Here is a 20,163-nt window from a genome sequence, read left to right as displayed (position 1 = left end):
CACGTTTTCCACTGTGGCCAACTGACGGAACACCGTGAACCATATCACATTATATTGTCACATACCGCAGAAATACGTAAACTTTTTTGATTTACTGATAACGGTCACTGGTTGATTATTGGGCTTTTCACTTTTCAGTCATTTCCACACTTTCATAAACGTTAAAATAATGTTATTAGGCATAATAATATACGTCTAAATCTATAATGGGTTGTATATAGTTCTGTTGTTTCTGTGGTATTAAATTTCATATTTATACAAAAAATTTTTTTTAATTCGTCTTGCAGCATTACATAACTTTACTGTATTGTTACGTTTTGATTTCATGCTTTTTCTGACACTGACCGAACCGATAACATTACATTGCACTGATAATGCGGCTTTTTCAAAGTTTTTAATTTATTTTTATCAATAATAATTTGTATTTTGTTTGGAGAACGAAAACTACAAAGATAACTTTGAAAAATTGCAATATTAAATAATTTTGTTTCATTTTACACGCTACTCGTGGTTAATTATTTCGATCACAAGTCAACGATCTTTATTTATCTTGACTACAGTCTTTTCAAATAACCCGAAACAATGTTTGTTTGTAAACTCAATCCCATGCGATTCACCGCTATTGCAAAGGTAAAATTTGGCAGTACATTATGATATATTTTTAAACTTCTACGTTCATTCAAACAGTATTCTCCGTTGTTTAACCATTAAATATTTAGCTTTTATAAACATTAATTAATGACGTTACTTTTTAATACCGACTTAATGATGATTTTTTTTTTTTATTTACAGCATCAAAGGCTTTTATCGAGAGAACCATCTATCCTGTCATCAATTGCATTGGCGAGGTTTAAAAGTAGTAAACCATTTAACACTGGAATTCTATTTGTTCCACAACAAGAGGCTAGACAATATATTTTTACATTAATTTTTTTTAACATCTATAAATATGCAATTATTATTTTTATTTTATTCATCCGTATGTAGTATGGTTACCTACATTTAAAGCAAAATAGGAAAATAAAAATAATATCATGTTCATGGGGAATCAAAATTAATTATTTACTAGTACTTAATCTAGATTCTTCTGTTTTATTTTTATATCAAATACATCTCTTATATGACTTACCTGGCATATACATATACACAGATAGTTTAAATATATATATATATAACAATTATAAAATACCAAACTGACGTAATTATGTTTAAATATGTGCACAAGAATATTTTAAAAAATCCGAAACCAATGATAATTTATTTTCTGGAATGAAAAGCAACCCTAATTTTTATTAACTAAATATATTTTATGATTATATTTATTTTGATACTGAAGAAACTCTTTACATTTTATTCTCTAACATTTTTATGTAATATTTAATACAATATGATACTTTGTTATAGGCATGGATTGTTGAACGAATGGGTAAATTTCGACGAATTTTAGAACCAGGCTTAAACTTTTTGATACCTTTCTTAGATCGTGTTGGTTATGTACAAAGTTTAAAGGAATTAGCCATTGATATTCCCAAACAAAGTGCTGTAACTTTAGGTCCGAATAAACTTTAATTTTATAGTTAATTTTAATTTAAAAATAATTATTTTATAATTTATATTTTAGATAACGTAACACTCAATATCGACGGTGTATTATATTTAAAAGTCAATGATCCTTACTTAGCAAGTTATGGAGTTGAAGATCCAGAGTTTGCAATAACTCAATTAGCTCAAACCACAATGAGGTAACAAAAGTAATAAATTTAAATTGAACTAATTAAATGATTAAAATAAAACACTTGATTATTTGACCACATTTAAATATATTATAATTTATAACCACTAGTCTTTATTTAAATTTGTTTTATTGTTATTTTAAAATATTTATCAAAGTTAATATTTTCATGTGATAGATCAGAATTAGGAAAAATATCTTTAGACAAAGTTTTTCGAGAACGAGAAAATTTAAATTTTGCAATTGTTGAAAGCCTTAATAAAGCAAGTGCATCATGGGGACTAATATGTTTCCGTTATGAAATTCGTAAGTGTTTTATGGATAAAGTATTCTTTTTTGCAATTTATAATTTTTAATTTAATTTAATTTAGGTGATATAAAACTTCCTAATAGAGTACAAGAAGCTATGCAGATGCAAGTAGAAGCTGAAAGGAAAAAACGTGCAGCTATTCTAGATTCTGAAGGTATTCGTGAAGCTGATATTAATGTAGCTGAAGGAAAAAGACAATCAACAATTTTAGCTTCAGGTAACTGATTAAAACCGGTTTGATCTAAGTATATATTCAGTCTTTTTTAAAAACATTAATTGTAGAGGCTGATCAACAAGAGCAAATTAATAGAGCACAGGGAGAAGCCAATGCTTTATTAGCGGTAGCTGAAGCCAAAGCCAAAGGAATAAAATTGATAGCTGATGCTCTTAAACAAACAGTTAAGTATAATATTTTATTTTAAACACTAGTAAATAATAAACTACTAATAGTGTATAGTCTTTGTATTCAATGCTAATTTGTGATCAAAAAAATGAAAATAATATTTTCTAATAACCATCAGACAGTAAATCATTATTGTCTGTAAATTGTATAAACTATTTCTAAAATCTAATTCCATTTTAGGATGGTTATAATGCTGCATCTCTCAAAGTAGCTGAATCGTATGTAGAAGCTTTTGGAAAACTAGCTAAATCTACAAATACAGTTATTATCCCTAGCAATACTTCAGATGTTTCATCAATGGTGACACAAGTAAATTATAGTTTCTTAATTGAATTACATTACTTTCAAGTGTACTTTAATTAGAACCAATTATTGTTTAATTTAATATAGGCCATGTCTATTTACAAATCGCTAACAAGTAAGTCTAAACAAACAAGAAGATCGAGCGAGGAAGACAAATAATCCATTGTCAATGAACTGAATGCATATTATATCATATGAATATTTAAAAAGGGTTAAAACGATGGTTACTAAAATTCATAAACATTTAAGTGCTTAATAATTATTAAACCTCATGAATTTTATCATATTATAAATATATGTGGTTTTTGTAAAAATATTTTCAAAACTTATTTTATTAGTTCAAAATTTGAAAAAGGTTACAAGAAGCTGCCATTTCATAGTATCTATGAATTAAAATAAAATAATAAACTGAAATGTATCTACTACCATTTGTATTATATATTATACAAATTATTAAAACCTTCCTTTTTTTTTTTTTTTTTTTTTTGGAAATTGTTCTGCAGCTTTAACATTAAATCAATTAAAAATACTAGATACCAAATTGTATTGATGTGTAGATCTCTTAATATCTATTAATATATTGCCATTATATACAATTGAATTATTAAAGTATTAAAATCAGACACAAGTCCCTCTTACCTATATTATATACAAACAACAATAATAATGATGAAATGTACTTAATTATTTTTTGATGCAATTTCTGTATAAATATTGAGAACTGTGTATAGTGCAAAGCAGCTTATTTATAGTGTGGTGTGTATTTACTAATTACTTTTATCGTGACAAGTACTACAATGTAAGAATTCATCAAACCCCCAAAAATATTAAAGCATTAGTAGATTAAATACGCTTTTGTTATTGATGTTTTACCTGTTATTAGACAATAAATTAATACCCAAGCTGGCAAATGGTTGTGAATTTACTGTTTTAATGTCTTCCTTTGTCTCTTTTTTGCATGATCTGCTCTGCTTAATTTTATCAACCCCCCTTGGTCTGTTTAGGACAGACATGTACCAACTCTTGGAGGGCTTTGCTGCATTTGGGGGGGAAAGGCTAAGCCTCCCTAACTATGCCTATGGTATTATGTATAACGATTTTAGTAGTATTATCATTACAATTGCTTAAAACGAGGAATAATTTACTGATTGTAATAAGTGTTGACAGCTGTTGAATGTCTGTTTATAATGTCCTCAAGTCCTCTTAACGCCGATTGTCATTTTTGTTGGCTATGAATGAATACATTACTTTTGGCATTGATTATTTATTAATAATCAATGCTGTTGGATGTAAAACCATTGATTGATCATCAAAATGCAGAAATAGAATTTGTACGTTGTAGAGTTCTGTTATGATGTTTGCACAATATTTTAATGTTATCACGACATGAAGCATGATACTCAACTATATTATATTAACATCAAAGTAGTGAGTAAAACTTTGGAGCCATTGACATTCACTTCACTGGGAGTAGGAGGTTTTTAAGGACCCTTTCTTAGTGATATGCTTGCTATTTAAAAATTCTAAAAACAGATAAATTTTTATAAAAAATGCAATACAGTAAAGTTCATGAAAACAGTTTTCCGAAAAATATTTTCCAGATTAAATGTGTTTTCAATAAAATGTGTTTCCATTAGGAAAAATGCATTTCTAACTAAATTAAATTTTGACCAAATAGGTACTTTCCTGACTAAATAGTAAATATGGATCTGAGAAATACAGTTCATAGAAAATACTAAATAATATGTACCTGACAAAATAATAGGCGGTAATTAGGGGGTGCTTAGCCCCCAAAATTTTTGAACATTTTTCAAAGTATAAGTAGTTACCTATTTTGCAACAATGCAAAGAAATATTTAAGCCCCCCTCCCTAAAATTCAATCAAATATCTGCCTACAGACAAAATACAATAACGATAAAATATTTTTCTAGACAAATTTGATTTGTAGTACATATAAATATACTTCAATTTTATGCGTATCCCCGGTGGTATTTTTGTGCGTATGGTGAAGTTAGCAGTATTTAATTTTCAAGTATGATTAAACGAAAAACCGAAAACTGACATTCAGCACTCAAACCAATAATAGTATCAGATAGTGACTTGATTACTGGATTCCAAGGTTTTGAAGATTTTCGAGTTACTTAAGACTTTGGTTATTGTTGAGTAGTGTTACAAAAATCATGATTTATTTGTATAAAATATTATTCTGTTAACAAAGTTCAATAATTATAACAAATTTATAGTATTGACAAATCAAAATTTAACAATAATTAAATTATTAATACCGAAATAGTAATAGTAATAAAATATAAAAAATTTGTTCTTAAAAAATAAAATTAATGATTTTACTTCATAAATATTACTGATCACTAGGCGCATACATAATCATGACCAACTTCACGATAAATACGTGTTATTGTTAAACAACATACAAAAATAATAAATAATATATAATACTTAATTCATAGATATATATAAATAGTGCAAGTTAAATTATAAACAATAATTTTAAATTAAAATTAACTAATTTCTTAACATTTGTAAGGATTTAATACTTGATTTATTCCCTTAAGACATTGACTTAAAATATTAAGAACAATATTCTTAGTATACAGCGATTAAACAATAATATTTAATACTAAGTTAATGTAACAAACATTTTTGTAAAATAAAACAAAAGAACATTACTAGTGTTAAAGGAATAAAATACTTGTTAATGAACTAAATTCATTATATATAAAAAAAAGTTACTGAAATCAATATAAGTACAATAATGATGATTTTATTTGTTTTTAATATTAATTGCATTATTTTAAAATACTGTAAAATGATTTGTTCTTAAATGAATGTAATTTTCTATTTTTATTTGAGTATATACACATACGAATACACAAACTTATTATATATTTAACATTTTGATGACCCTGTATTTTTTAGTGGTATTTTGAGCATAACAATTATTACATAAGCTGCATTCATAATTTTGACTAAATGAGACGTGAATTTTTCAAATAGTAAATGAGCAATGAGTGTATAAATTTGTATTGAGCAACTGTTTCCACAAACAACATGCGTTGGTGTCGAGCCAGTGATATGGTTTTAGGTATGTCCAGTTCCTAGAAAACACATTAATCAATAAATATCTAATCAAACAATAAATCAGGACAAATAATAATTTGAATTTTTGGTTATTGACATAGTCAATACAGTTTTTAAAATAAAATAATTATCTTTATTAATTGTACGTAATTTCCATAATTGTATACATAGGTACATTAATTTCCACAACAAAATTAACACATACCTGATTGTGATCTAGTGTATAAAGTAGAAGATCAGTTAATACTGCAAGGCCAGTTCTACCCACTCCCGTACTACAATGGACAAGAATCGGTGGATTACGATTTTGTCCTGTTGGTATTTCTGTGATAGTGTGTTCACGTACTGAACTCATTTCTTCCAAAAAGCCTATTTACAAAACAAACGTTTATTTATGGTAAAAAAATGTATTCTATTGATAAAAGCTAGATTGAAGAATCCAAAAATGTGCAACTTTCACTTGTAAAAACACAGAGATGAGACAAGCAATTTAACAGCCAGTCTGCACTGCAATAACATCTGTTACTACTTTGACCAATAAAGTATGGACATTTTTAAGCTGTTTATGTTATTTTATTTTTTTGAAAATATATAATGTAATATTTTGAACTATTCCCTATTAAAAATTAAAAATTATACAACTTGTAAAATTATGCTTTCATACCAAAGCACATATTATACATGTACACTTACAATTATGTCATTGCAGTATCGATACAGTAAACAGACTATGCATAAATATTTTCATAGAATATAATATTGTGTCATATTCTATATTCAGTACATTAGATGAAATAATGATTAATAATAATTATTAAATATATCTACATAAATAACAAAACAAATAGTTCTTATACTACGCTGTTTAAAGTAACAATGAAAGGAACACAGCATAGATTGGCTATTTAACCTAACTTTTTGAAATGTTTTTGTGAATGGAGTTTTATCTCAAAATCTCGATTTTATAAATAATTATCACTGACCAAGAAAATGTGAAACATCAGTTGGACAATCCTGCTCGACCCATTGATCATATCGTAAATGCCATACACTTCTTGATCGTCTAGATGAGTTGTGTTGAAGTTTTAATTTACTAGTAACACAATGACCAGTCTCCTGCGTAAATTGTAGCCACACATGATACTAAAATGAGAGTTGATGAATTTTATTAGTTATCACAACAAATATTAATAATTATTAAAAATGAAACAATTAGTACACATACCTCTCCAAATTGTACAGAATGATCAGCAACTGTCGGGAAGTATTTTCCATAATTTTCATCTATAGTATTAATTTTGGGTAAGGACAAATCAAGGACAAGATGTACTCCAGCCTCCCATACCATTTGCCAAAAATGATTTACTGTACTTGGTAATGGTGTCTGTGTAGCTATATAAAATCTTTGTTCATTTCCTACTGATGCCTAATAATATCAAAATTTAGAATTTAAAAGGTTAATTAATATAAAAAACACAAATTAATTTAACTTACAGTAATATGAGATGCATTTATATACCCATATCGATTTTCTTTACTCGGTGATAGACGAACACGATTTTCTTCATAAGGCAGAATATCCTTATGCCTGTATAAATACTTTTATTAATATTTAATCAACATAAAAAAAAAAAAACAAAATACATACCTATTCCTTGAATAATTTTCTAGTACAAAAGCTGAAGAAAATTCTGCATTTGGTTTAACTTTAGTTATTTTATCAAATTCATGAAATAACTGTGTGTCCTCTAACTTATGTTCTAAGATTTGGCACTAAAATTATAATAAAATAAATAGGATTATTTATAATTGCAAAAATTTAAAATTTACTAATAATCTATATACCATAGTGTCTTTAGAAATAGTTGAAGGTATAGGAAGTCGTGGAACAGTAGAGTGCCGTTTGTTGAATTCCTCCACACTTATGTCACCATTTCTACTTAAAGTTTTACTTTTTACTGCGCCACTTAACAAACCTGCCCATTTTCGGCGATTTTTACTTCTTCCTTCCTTTTTTAGTGTTCCACTACTACTGCTTTGGTTTGAAGAGTCTAAAAATTGTAGCAGAAATTATTAATAATTATTAATAAGAAGTAAATGTCTATCTAATTTGCTTAAATATACTATTTTCTATAATTTACAACACAATTAACATTATATTTACCAAAAGACTGCTCTGCTGAATGAATAATTGATGTTGAAATTATTTGTGATGAAACATTAGAACTACTGCTCATATCCAAAGTATTGTTTTTCATTGGCATAACTTCATTTTGTTTTTCTTCAGTAACTTCTTCTTTTACTGGCTGCACTTGTTGAGGCACCTTACTAATAGGTGATTTGATCTCAGGAGATAATTGTGCACTAGACACACGGTTGCGAACATCTTTAGAATTCCATGGCAATGGTACATTTTCATAAATGGGTTCAGAGCATTTACCTAGAACTATAAAATGATTAACTTATCAGAGATTTTTCATCATACTAACAAAATAAGGAGCTAATAAAATGTATTATTAGTTGAAAATTAATTAAACTAATGTCAATTTTTGGTAATTATCATATAAGGTAATTTTATTGGTACTATTACCATTGGCATTAATAACTTAATTGCGATTTTCAATGATTATATACACAACTAGTTCCAAAAGTCTTTTATCACCCTAATTATACACATGAAATTATAATATAAGTTTATTTAAACGTAATTTTTCATCAGTAATCTACAAAAAAAAATTTTATTTAATAGTTAAAAAACCCACAATTCAGTATATTGATTTATCTCGAAGATAATTAGAATATTATACAAATTTGTTTAATATACATGATAAACAATCATTACTCATTAAATTTATTGAGTGATAAATTCTAACAAAAGACTAACAAGAATTTTTTTGGTCATTTTTTACTCTTTAGAAAACGATTTTGAAGTAGTAATTTTATATTATTAAGTTAAATCATTTTATTATATACACTTATTGCATTAAATTTTATCCAAAATTATTCCTAAGTTTTTTTTTAATTAAAAACTTACCTGTATTACAATTATGAGGTCTTTCATTTACAATCACACTAGTTATTGGTTGATTTAAAATTGGACCATGTTGGCCCATATAGTACATCATATTGTTTCCATTAAAACCTGTGCGAAACTCATCTAAATTCTTTAGAAAAAAAAAAAGATAAATAGTAACTATTAGTACTGGACTAAGGACATTTTTAGAAAAAAAAAACAAACTTTTTTTGGTTCAAGCAAGGCGTTCAAATTTGTGTAAGTCCTGTGAGTATCAGAATTTGTTAACATATGAGATGCATTGTAACGGTTTGGAGCAATCTGGAAATTATGACCTCTTGATGACAAAAGATCAGGACTTGAACCACTTACCTAAAAAAGTAATAAATATGTATCTTGATAATACAAAACATATATCATTAAAATTAAAGAAATAAATTAAATAAATACTTACTGGATTTTGAATGTATCCTAATGGACACGCTCTTGCTAAATCTGGTGTGCTATAACTAATTGGATAAGGTGGCGGTGGTTTAAATATTTGTATGTATTCAGTATCCTGAGCTGGAATATCTAAATCTGATGTTTTTCTGAAAATATTTCAATGAATAACAGTATATTATAAATAAGGTTTATGTGAAGTGTGACACAACTAATAACAATTATAGGTACACACCCATGAATGGGATGAACATTTGAAACTATATTGACCTGAGTGACATCAGGAAATTGCTTATAGTCATTGTTGTACTAAAAAAAAAAAATAATAATAATATTAATTAATCTCACGGACATATGTTAAAATAACAATTTTAGTTTATTTCATAATATGGCACATATTATAAGATTTATTCTTTGACTTTGACACATATAATGATATAAGTTATATAAGACTATAAATAACTAAAATAATAATAGTTAGATAAGTATGTATTTTAATCAAAAGTCCTTAATATATAAATAATTTTTAAAATAAAAAAATTTCTGATTAAATAATTTTGTAAAAATGTATAAAAATAATATTACAACTTTATTTTAAAAGTAATTATTATAGATTTCTGTTAATTTTAATTTATAACTTTAAAGTTGATTGGACTATTTATTTATCATTAATTTAAAATATTAACTAGAAAATTTCATAATAACAACTTAATCTCAATATGTTGAATTGTATTAGCTAAATGATAATTGGGAGGCCTTTGAGTTTTTTTATGGGTTTTATGAATGGGTGAATAATGGCCAATAAATTTATAGAATTAATTAGTATTTTAATATTTAATATGAAAGGTGGTTAAAATATTACAATAAATACTTTCTTTAGGTTTTGGATAAGTTAATTGAATATTAGATTATAGCCTCTGAAAATTTTAAAGTTAATCATATCACTAAATATACCTCTTTTAGGAATATAAATTAATTAAAATATTATAATTTATTCAAGTAATTAGCATACTTATTTATTTATTATATTTTACTTCAAACGACAATTAAAATAAATATAAATTATTATAATTAAAATATTAGTAATAATAAGATGTGAATAGCATGAATACATGAGTATATTTTAGGCAAAATATAGAATCAAATTCATTTTTATATTATTATTATAATACTTAATACTAAACTATCAATTTGATAACTGTAATCAAAAAGGCCTGTCTAATTATAAGAGTTAGATAGCTAGATTACTTAAAATAATAAAAAGTAGCAATAAACAACCTCGTTATAACCGGTAACAGTATTATAATTTATGATTATAAATAGTATTTTAATAGCTAGATCAATAAATAAAGTGAGAAATAATTTAATTATTTGACTATTCCTTAATTTATTTAAATTTGACAAATAAACAAAATTTTGACCTTAAAGTAATTGAACAATCCTTTGCATATGAAAAATTACTGATGACCACACTATTAAAAACTTTTTTATTAAAATGTATACTACAATATATTTTAAATAAATAAATGATAAGTAATATTGGTAACAGTGGGTTAAAAACACATTAAACACAATAAAAAGAGACCATTCATTATTTGATATTTAAAAGATAATAGTTTTAAGATAGAAAAAGCCAATGTATAACAACAACAAAAAATGTAGAATTATAAATAAATATAAATATGAATTTTTAAAATATTCATATTATGTGTTTTCTAAGTATTAAAGGCAAGTTCAAATAAAAATTAAATATTGCCATTTAATATTATCATTTTAAATTACTGTGCATTGAGAAAAAAATAATTTTTTTATAACTAATAATTTTAAATAGTAAAATTGCATTTTAAATGTCTATTCACAAATACTGTTAGTTATTAGATATAAGTTAAATAAAAAATATAGGTAAATTTAATTTAATAAATGCCCAAACATATTTTCATACAATCTTACCTGATGAAGATTTATATCTTGATGACTAATAGAAGTAGTAGGAATTAAATTTGGAGTATGATTATAATAGTCGCCTTGTGAATATTTACGTTGAACAGCAGTTTCATAATCTGGGGCCAATCTATATGACGGCAATTTAGATCTGTTAAAATATGTTAATATAAACATTATAATCTATAATTTAAATCTATTAAAAAAAGTAATTATAAATTCTATAACAAAATCATTAAAATTTTTCTTTACTAACATAGATTTGTGTCCATTTTTTTCTAACCGTGCTTTTTCACTTGCTTGTGAAGAGGATAAATCTAAACAAGATGTTGATTGAGCACGAACTCCATTAAAAGGAAATGAACCTCTTATCATAACTGATTTTTTAGCATCAACAGTATCTAATTCTTCTCGACTACTCTCTAAATTATTCTAAAACATAAATATTTATATGTTTATTAATATATCAATATTAATATATATAATATTTTTGACTACTTACGTCAATATGAGATTCCAAATTTTTTCTCATTATGTCAGCCTTGTTGTCACCGGTTTGATCAATTTTTTCATGCAGCCCATAAAACATATGCTAAATTATAAACATGTAATAACAACAATTAGTCAAAAAACAACTTCACACAAATTAATGAACAATGATAATTTTACTTAAAAATAATAGTTTACCTGCAAAACACACATGTTCCATACATATTTAGCAGTTTCAACATCATTAAACTGAAACTGAATAAAATTCTCATGCTGTCCTTCTATACTAAAATACCGTTTATGATTTATAACATTTGCTATATCCTCCCATCTAATAAAAAAAATAGTAATAAAATTTTATTATATAATTAAATACATAAAAATAAATAAATACTGAATATTTACTGATAAAATGTTGAAGTTCTATTTTGGTTTTGGATTGTTACACCTCTGAGACTAACTGCAAGTGTCACTTCATTAGAACTATCATCCTAAATAATCATTAAATAATTTAATTTAAAGCATTAATTAAAAATAACCTATTATTGAATTCAAATATTGTGAATAATGAATATTATGTTATATACTTTAGCTAGAAATTTTTCCTGTCCATATCCTTCAAGTTGTTGTGCTGCAATTATATAATACTCTTCAGCAGTCCCTTGGGGTAAGCCTGCTAATGCCGAATGTTGGCAGATAACAGCTTCTGTGAGACTTTCCAGACGCCCCTGTACTGCTATTAGATGCTACATATTAATAAAATAACGAAACAACATTTAATTAGTTTAATCTAAATATTAAAATCCACAAAACTTTTAATAATGTTTTTAATTTTAATTTAGCATCTAGTAAAATTAATTGACTAAGCAAACAAAAAATATAAAATACTTAACTAAATTCTTACCTTAGGGAAAAGTTGAAAATCTTTGAGATATTCAGATGTATGTTTTTCTAAATCATGATCTCCAAACTCAGCTAATTAAAAAAAAAAAAAAAAAAAAATGAATAGGTCCAATTAGGTAAAATACATTTCTAATTGTATATGATTTATGTTTATTTTGTATATTTTTACTACCTTGCATGCTATAACTAGCAAGTAATACTGCTTGATCAGCATCACAAAGAATACGGCCTTCAATAACATCCATTTTCAATTGAAGAAAAAAATGATACCTAGACATCATAACCATGAAATAATTAAAAATATAAGCATACATGATATATTATATTAAATATAATAAATATTAATCAATAAAATAATTTATTATGAGTTAACAATAGTAGATAATTGATACATTGTATTTATAAAGATAAATTTTTTCATTTTTAACATATGCATATAAAATATATATTGTGTACATTGTACAAATACTTTTTCAGATGTAATACATAAAAATAAAATGGCCAAAAAATCTCATACTACTAAGTTAATAAATAACAAAAACAATATCAGAATAAAACTATGAACTAATTAAAGACATGTGCATCTATTGAAATAATCATTCATTTATATTTTTTTAAATTATTTAATAGAGAATGTGAAACATGTTTGCCTATGTATACAACAATTTTAGATTATTTTAGGATTGTTTTGTGTTTATTGGATATTCACAAAATTACAAAATGAGCTATTGAATTATAATAAATATTAATTTAACATTTATATAAAAAAAATTAATTTATAAATGAAGAACAGAATTAAGATAATTACTATGAAAAATAATTACTATTACCAAAATTAAAAAAATATATAACTAGAGTGTATTAATGATAAAATTCATAAAAATCACAAGTTATGATAATTAATTAAACATTTTTAAAATCTTGAAACTATTCACTAAAACATTAGTTCATTAACACTTTTAAATGACACCATAAATTATTAACAGTCATGCTTAAAACCGAGACTAATATAATATGACTTTTCCACGTTATGAAAAGAGAAAAACTAATTTAAACTTTCCACAAGAATTACTAAGTGTGTATTCGTTTTATATATTTGGTTAAATTTATAAAATAATAGATTTTTAGTGTTATAACTTATAAGTATATTTTAAAACAAAAATTTACAATTTCTAAATGCTAAATATATTATCTTAATATTTTTTTTTTATTATTATTATTATTATTTAACTATACATTTTGAACACATTTTAATTCTTTAAATATAATATAATATATACCCAATAAATAAACATTAAATATACATAATTTTTTTTCAATCATTTCTATTTGAGCATTAAATTATCATGAAAATAAAATATAAATGAATATATTATATTACTTTACATGGAGTATAAGTTATAATTTTATCTGATCCTAATTTTAATTCTTTATAATCAGATGAACTAATAAAATATAATTTTAAAAACAGTACAATTGCATGTTTAGTTATTTATTTTGATTTATTAGAACTTGGGTTATTAACTATCTTTATAGTGAAGAAGATTTAGTATTTTTAAAGTGCATGTTTAATAAATAGCTTTATAAATTATTTCAAGTGCAATGAACTACAACTTACAAGTACCTAAAATGGATGTATATAAATACATACAATTTTATCTAATAGTATTTGTTATACATTGTTATTTGTTTCTCATACCATAAAAATAATAACTATTTAAGACCTAATACATTTAACATAATTAACATAATCTATAATATTGAATTAAACACAACAATTGTTAAGGTATAACAAATACTTGAAAATATACATTTTATTTATTGAACATTGAGATTAGATAAATAACACTTAGTTGAAATACATCAGATGAAATTAGAGTTATTATATGTTAAGTATGATAAAAATATGATCTTAATACGTTGAACTTAACAGTTAATAATTAATAAAACAAAAATTAATTAATTAAATGAAGACCAAGATTTTTAACATGTAATATTTAAAGATTAAATTTATATTTCAAACCATTTAAATCTATTCAATTACTTGTCTACTTGTATTTCATAAAATATCAATAATAGTCAATAGTTATTAAAAAATATATTAATTTAATTTTAGCTTTAAATAGATTTAAGATTAGAATTTTAAATTTTTTTACAGATCCTAAAATGTAATGAAATATCAGTGACGAGCATGACATTAATCAGTTGTTATAATATAACCACATCATAGATGAAACCATATGAAGACAAAATTAATAAAATAAAATAAATATGTTTCTTCTATGAGAACACACAAAATATGGAAAACAGATCTTTCTTTTTTTGGAATTTTTATTATAACCCCAAGTAACTGGTACTTTTGATATTTGAATATATTTCATGTATAGTCAACGCTCGATAATTTGAGGTTGGAAGGGCTCACAAAAATTTCTGAATTACTAAGTGTTTAAATTGTTAAGTAGTTTAAATATCAAGAAGCCAAAAAAACAAATTAAAATTATGAGTTATAAAAAATGTAATTATAAAATAGATGTGCGTTTATGTAGTATATTTAGTTCAATAATGAATAATAATCATAATATGTAAAATCTATGTGTATATAAATAAAATTAAAATATTATTTTTCTAAAAATCTGTTATTTTTTTCTATTACATTACATTTAATTTCACTTTTTCAATACTATTTTCTAGAATTAATTAAGCTTCAAAAACTCAACCAACTCCTAATTTCAGTGAAAAGTTATGCAATTTTGAAAAATTATACATGTATTGTATACATAGTAAATATTATGTATGTACAAATCTACGATAATAATTTGATAGTAATCGAAAATCGAGAATTTATACATAATATGTAGAAAATTATTAATGGTAAGAATATAAAAAGTACATTTGGTAAATGAATGAAACTATGAATTTTCGCGTACTAGAAACTAGTTTGTCCTAATATTTTACTCCATATTCCTGAGTACACATAAATATATTATTTTCATTCAAATTACTTAAGGTTTGAATTATTAAAAATTAAATGTACTTTCTATAAATAACAAATATTTTGTGATAATTGATAAGTAGTTATTATTTATTTGTCATATTTTTTCATATTTTTACAATTAAGTATCATCAATTTAAAATATTTTTACATTGTACATAAAGTAGGCTGACATTCAAACGAATAAACTGAGAATAAATCAGGAAAAACTTAAGGCAAGTTGTAAATTTTTTAAAATAACCATTGATTTTTTTATACTTAAGTAGTTATTCAGTACTTCTCAATGTTTTCCAATTATTTAAACAACTCTTAAGAGAAAATTTATATGTATACAATTATTGAAAACCTATTTAATATATACACAATAACTGAAGTAAGAATAATACATTAATGTCTCATTATTTTTTCTGATTTAACATAATTTTTAGAACATTCATAATAGACTAACATAGTTGATCATTTAAGAAAAATAATGAGTAGTTTTTGGTCTTAAAGTAATTCTTGAAGTTATAATTCAAAAATCAAGAAAAATTAAGATACGTAAATAAAAATATTTATATTTTTTTATTACGTTATATTATGTATATTTATTTAGGTATAATGCGTATTCTATTAATATTTTTGTGTATAGAAGTGAAGGGCTACAACCACATAGTAAAGTTAATAATACATCTTTCTAACTCTTTCATTGAAAATATTTTGAGAGTTGAATTGTTCATATCCTTAAATTTTAAATATAATAAAATATTCAAATTCAAAATTTTAACCTTTACCCAAAAAACTAAACTATTAGAGACTAGATGGATAATTCAAATAGTTATTATTAAATTTGATACTATTTTCAATATAAATTTATATCAATGGATGTAAATGCACTAGTATTTCGTCTATATAGAAGCAAATATAAAACAAATAATAAATCTATGTTTATGTTTACATAGTTGGATCTGATTTGTTCATAGTTTCAATGATTAATTTTACCTATTTGACAGTGTCTTAAAAATTCACTATACAATATATTGAATATATTGTATTATTAATATATATAAAATTTAATATTCTGTGAAAAGTATAATTTGATTTACTTAAGAAGTTAATTCAAGGTTATTTCCAATTTTTATTCTTATTATTAACGAAAGAATTAATTAATATTATCAACAATGATACAATTAAATACACATATTATTCTGACTATTAAAGCAATACTTAAACAACTACAATATACATATTTTAGAAACACAGAACTAAGAATATCATACACAGTACAAATAAAAATAATTGTCATACTATGTAGTGATGTATAGGTATTAAAAATGTTAATACTTTTCAATTATCAAAAATATCATATTGTTTATAATATTTTATAAAAAATATAATTTAAATACATAAATTAAATACTAACCTAGTCATTTCGTCCTTAATAAAAGACACATTACTAATATAGTACATGACTCTCAAATACAGGCTAAAATGACATGCGTATTTATCCAATTGTCTTTTTAATGGTCTACTTAAATCAACCCAACGAGGATTTCTAGACCGGGATATGTAACGCAGGCCTAGGATCTCCGGCTATGAACAAATAAAAGCATATTATAATAACAAAATCAAATAATATTAAACAAACAATTACCTGATGTAATCCAAGTCTTTGGCATACACTGTCTAGGCATTCTTGACCAACGCTCTCAGCAGAGAGGGTACATTCTATGGATATACTGTCCAGAAGTTCGACACAAATTACGTATAGAGATTTTGAGACGACATTGTATTGTCGACTCTTTTTTAGACGCAATTTGAAAGGCATAGTAGAAGACTGTATCTAAAAATAAACACGAAAACGGTTAATATATTTGTATTTTTATTGAAACCAAATAGAAATTTAAGGAATAAAAATAACAGTTGTATCGCTGTTCTGCGGGTAAGTCAGCAAAGAACGTGTCCTCCACAGATGGCAGGGCGATACAGGAAATTCTCGCAACCCATTACACGACTAAACAACAGTTTGTTGTGAGTGATATAAACGGTTACGTTAAAAATGCCGACAACACAATTACACTCACCAGTGACGAACGACGGTGTGGCGATCACTGAGCCTTTGCTGCGAAGTGCCCTAGAATTCTCTCGGACGGATATTGTTGCTGTACGCTCGACCTCTCTTTTCACCGTCGGACGGTTTGAGACACGACACCCAACGCATCACGGAAAATCCGTCCAGCGACGATACGGGTATCGGATATGTCCTACGGATAGTTTCGTCGGTTAACGGTGGCGATGAGAGCACATCGCAAGCGCCTTAAATTAGAAAACTCACTGCCGCGGATCGCCAACAGTTAACGTAACGACACGACGAGAGTCAACACGGGACCAACAATAAATATGATAACGTAATCATAGTTTATTACCTTTCGCGATGGATCCGCGGTCGGGCCTCCCCCCCAAGCCCAAGTCGCTAACACAATACCAATAAAATATCGTACGACCCGTACAATAATACCGGGCGACCGGTACGATAATATTTAATCCGGTCAACCGTATCATTACTATTATTATTAATCTTGATGAATAATGATTTTATAGTGATTCATTCATTCATTGTAGTGACTAGTGGCGGCGTCTCGTCGTCGTCGTCGTGTGTAGGTACGGATTTAGAATAATTTACGTATAATAATTAGATACTTCATCCGCTCATACTCGTCCATATAGGAAATAATACGAACGCATTACAAAATATTAAATAACAATAATAATAATACACGGAAAACCTTAATGTCATACACGCAGCTTGTCCGTTCGTCCGACAATGGCGATCGAAAATTATTACTTATTAAAATATTACAATATTATTCGAACGTTGGTAACGTTCCGTGGTAATATTCAATAGACATGATCACGATGATGGTTCGCTGCAGAGTGCAGTTATAGGGACAAATGGACATTATTATATATATTATACTCGTAGAAACTCATCTTCAGAGCCACTCGTACGAGTCGCACATACCCACATGATGTATCGTTCAAATCATTACGATTTTTTTATAGGCCTATCAAAATATCAAATGGTTAATAATATCATTTTATGACGCACCACATAAATATTTTTCCGAATGACGTTTGCCATAGGTAGTAAATATTTAGTTTAGGTACTTACATAATCTCGATGACAAAAATAAAAATATCGCTTTATGTTGAGTATATGTTTGGCATATATATTAAATGGAAATTATATCTGTGTTCATGTCCTGAAACATAAGTACACCAGTAATGATAGACCGACTTGGGAGGCGAAGAGCAATCAATCGATCTCCTCTCGAACCCTCTGCTGTGTCAATGAAATCAATGTAATATGTACATAATAAATAACCACATAAACCAATGATGGTGGTAGAGCTGTAGAGGACTAATAACAGTAATGACTGTAATAAATAACAATCTAAGTTCTATAAATCTATAGCCTTTATCCGTCACACTTCACAATCCGTTATTGTGTGCATCACCATGACATAAATATGATACTTAGATATAAGTTATAACCATTGGCGCAATTATTCATGTATGTATCTATTTATAATTTTTAAGGTTAAGGGCTAATTTAAATGTTAAAGTTTTTCTACTTGAAGAAGAATGACTCTCTAATATAATAACATAATTTTACTAACCCCTCACATTTCATTTATGTACGACTCAAATTGTTACGCCAATGCATTTGACAGTACAACTATATTTTATAAGTATCATATTGTAAATCTTATAAAAAAATAATTACATAAATTATCATTAGCTTAAAAAAGATAAAACAAAAATATATTTCATGTTTTTGACATGTTGCCAAATACGACTTAAAATTTGTTTGCGAGTGCATTTTTTTTTAACGCAGAACATAACATAACACGATGAAAATATGTTTAAGTACTCAAGTACCTATGCCATATCCCTAGCTATAAAAAGCTACATAACGTTGTAAAAAAAAAATCGACGGCAACGCATAATTAAAAAAGGTTTTACAAAACATGCTTAATATTAAATAAACACTTAAATGCGCTATCTACGTATATAAATGTTTTCGGTTTTGTGTTTATTATAGTTGTCAATGTTGTCATATATAATTATAATACTTTAATTTTTAAAAGATATAAAATATAATTACGACAAATTTACGATAAACATAGATATAATATTAAAAAACATGAAAGAATTTACAAATGTAAATGCATTAAATGAATAAATAATAATTTATTGTATATAGGACTAGGGGTCCTATATAATATATAACACAACATTTTTTAAAATAGGTACCTATAATATATAAGTAAAGCTAATCGATATGGCAACATCTAAAAAAAATTAGATACTAATAATATTGTTATGGTACATACCTATATTATGGTTGTATTGTATTGTAAAAATTGAAAAATTACTTTTTACTGAAATATATTATTATTAATATAGAATTGTGTGGTTAGTCTGTATAATTATGTTTTGGAAAAATTTAAGTTAATGCGATGAGATGCAAGTCAATGCGCCACCAAAACTCAA

The 20,163-nt window shown here is 25.5% G+C and overlaps 2 protein-coding genes across 2 annotated transcripts; one reads left to right on the top strand and one right to left on the bottom strand.

Annotated features, from left to right (window-relative positions):
• Positions 1–142: 142 nt before the first annotated feature.
• LOC112601449 (stomatin-like protein 2, mitochondrial) lies at positions 143–3,001 on the top strand. The gene is made up of 9 exons (XM_025349092.1): positions 143–630; positions 793–903; positions 1,405–1,552; positions 1,622–1,742; positions 1,911–2,038; positions 2,104–2,259; positions 2,325–2,440; positions 2,626–2,754; positions 2,836–3,001. Exons 1-9 carry the CDS (start codon positions 583–585, stop codon positions 2,905–2,907), a joined length of 1,029 nt encoding a protein of 342 aa, XP_025204877.1. The 5' UTR covers positions 143–582; the 3' UTR covers positions 2,908–3,001.
• Positions 3,002–5,556: 2,555 nt separating this feature from the next.
• Positions 5,557–18,007, bottom strand: LOC112601445 (tyrosine-protein phosphatase non-receptor type 14). Its single transcript, XM_025349087.1, has 23 exons — positions 17,691–18,007; positions 17,261–17,449; positions 17,030–17,199; positions 12,808–12,905; positions 12,637–12,707; positions 12,320–12,478; positions 12,138–12,223; positions 11,931–12,063; positions 11,746–11,835; positions 11,500–11,675; positions 11,253–11,394; positions 9,538–9,611; positions 9,316–9,451; positions 9,087–9,233; positions 8,883–9,012; positions 8,013–8,294; positions 7,694–7,899; positions 7,497–7,621; positions 7,343–7,436; positions 7,074–7,274; positions 6,832–6,991; positions 6,054–6,217; positions 5,557–5,865 (listed from the first exon to the last, which is right to left on the bottom strand). Exons 2-23 carry the CDS (start codon positions 17,432–17,434, stop codon positions 5,737–5,739), a joined length of 3,147 nt encoding a protein of 1,048 aa, XP_025204872.1. The 5' UTR covers positions 17,435–17,449; positions 17,691–18,007; the 3' UTR covers positions 5,557–5,736.
• Between the last annotated feature and the right edge of the window lie 2,156 nt (positions 18,008–20,163).

This window comes from Melanaphis sacchari, unplaced genomic scaffold, assembly GCF_002803265.2.
Source record: "Melanaphis sacchari strain LSU unplaced genomic scaffold, SCAv2.0 Contig78_pilon_pilon, whole genome shotgun sequence".
Classification (NCBI taxonomy): domain Eukaryota; kingdom Metazoa; phylum Arthropoda; class Insecta; order Hemiptera; family Aphididae; genus Melanaphis; species Melanaphis sacchari.
The sequence above is the reverse complement of the archived record's forward strand: the minus strand, read 5'-3'. Positions and strand labels throughout refer to the sequence as shown.

Excerpts from the sequence above, each read along its gene's own strand:
- LOC112601449 (XM_025349092.1), top strand. The coding sequence starts at position 583 with ATGTTTGTTTGTAAACTCAATCCCATGCGATTCACCGCTATTGCAAAG. Across the intron at positions 904-1,404 it reads TATTTGTTCCACAACAAGAG|GCATGGATTGTTGAACGAAT; the intron begins GCTAGACAATAT and ends ACTTTGTTATAG. Across the intron at positions 1,553-1,621 it reads ACAAAGTGCTGTAACTTTAG|ATAACGTAACACTCAATATC; the intron begins GTCCGAATAAAC and ends TTTATATTTTAG.
- LOC112601445 (XM_025349087.1), bottom strand. The coding sequence starts at position 17,434 with ATGCCTTTCAAATTGCGTCTAAAAAAGAGTCGACAATACAATGTCGTC. Across the intron at positions 12,906-17,029 it reads ATTAAGGACGAAATGACTAG|GTATCATTTTTTTCTTCAAT; the intron begins GTTAGTATTTAA and ends TATGATGTCTAG. Across the intron at positions 5,866-6,053 it reads ATACACTAGATCACAATCAG|GAACTGGACATACCTAAAAC; the intron begins GTATGTGTTAAT and ends TGTGTTTTCTAG.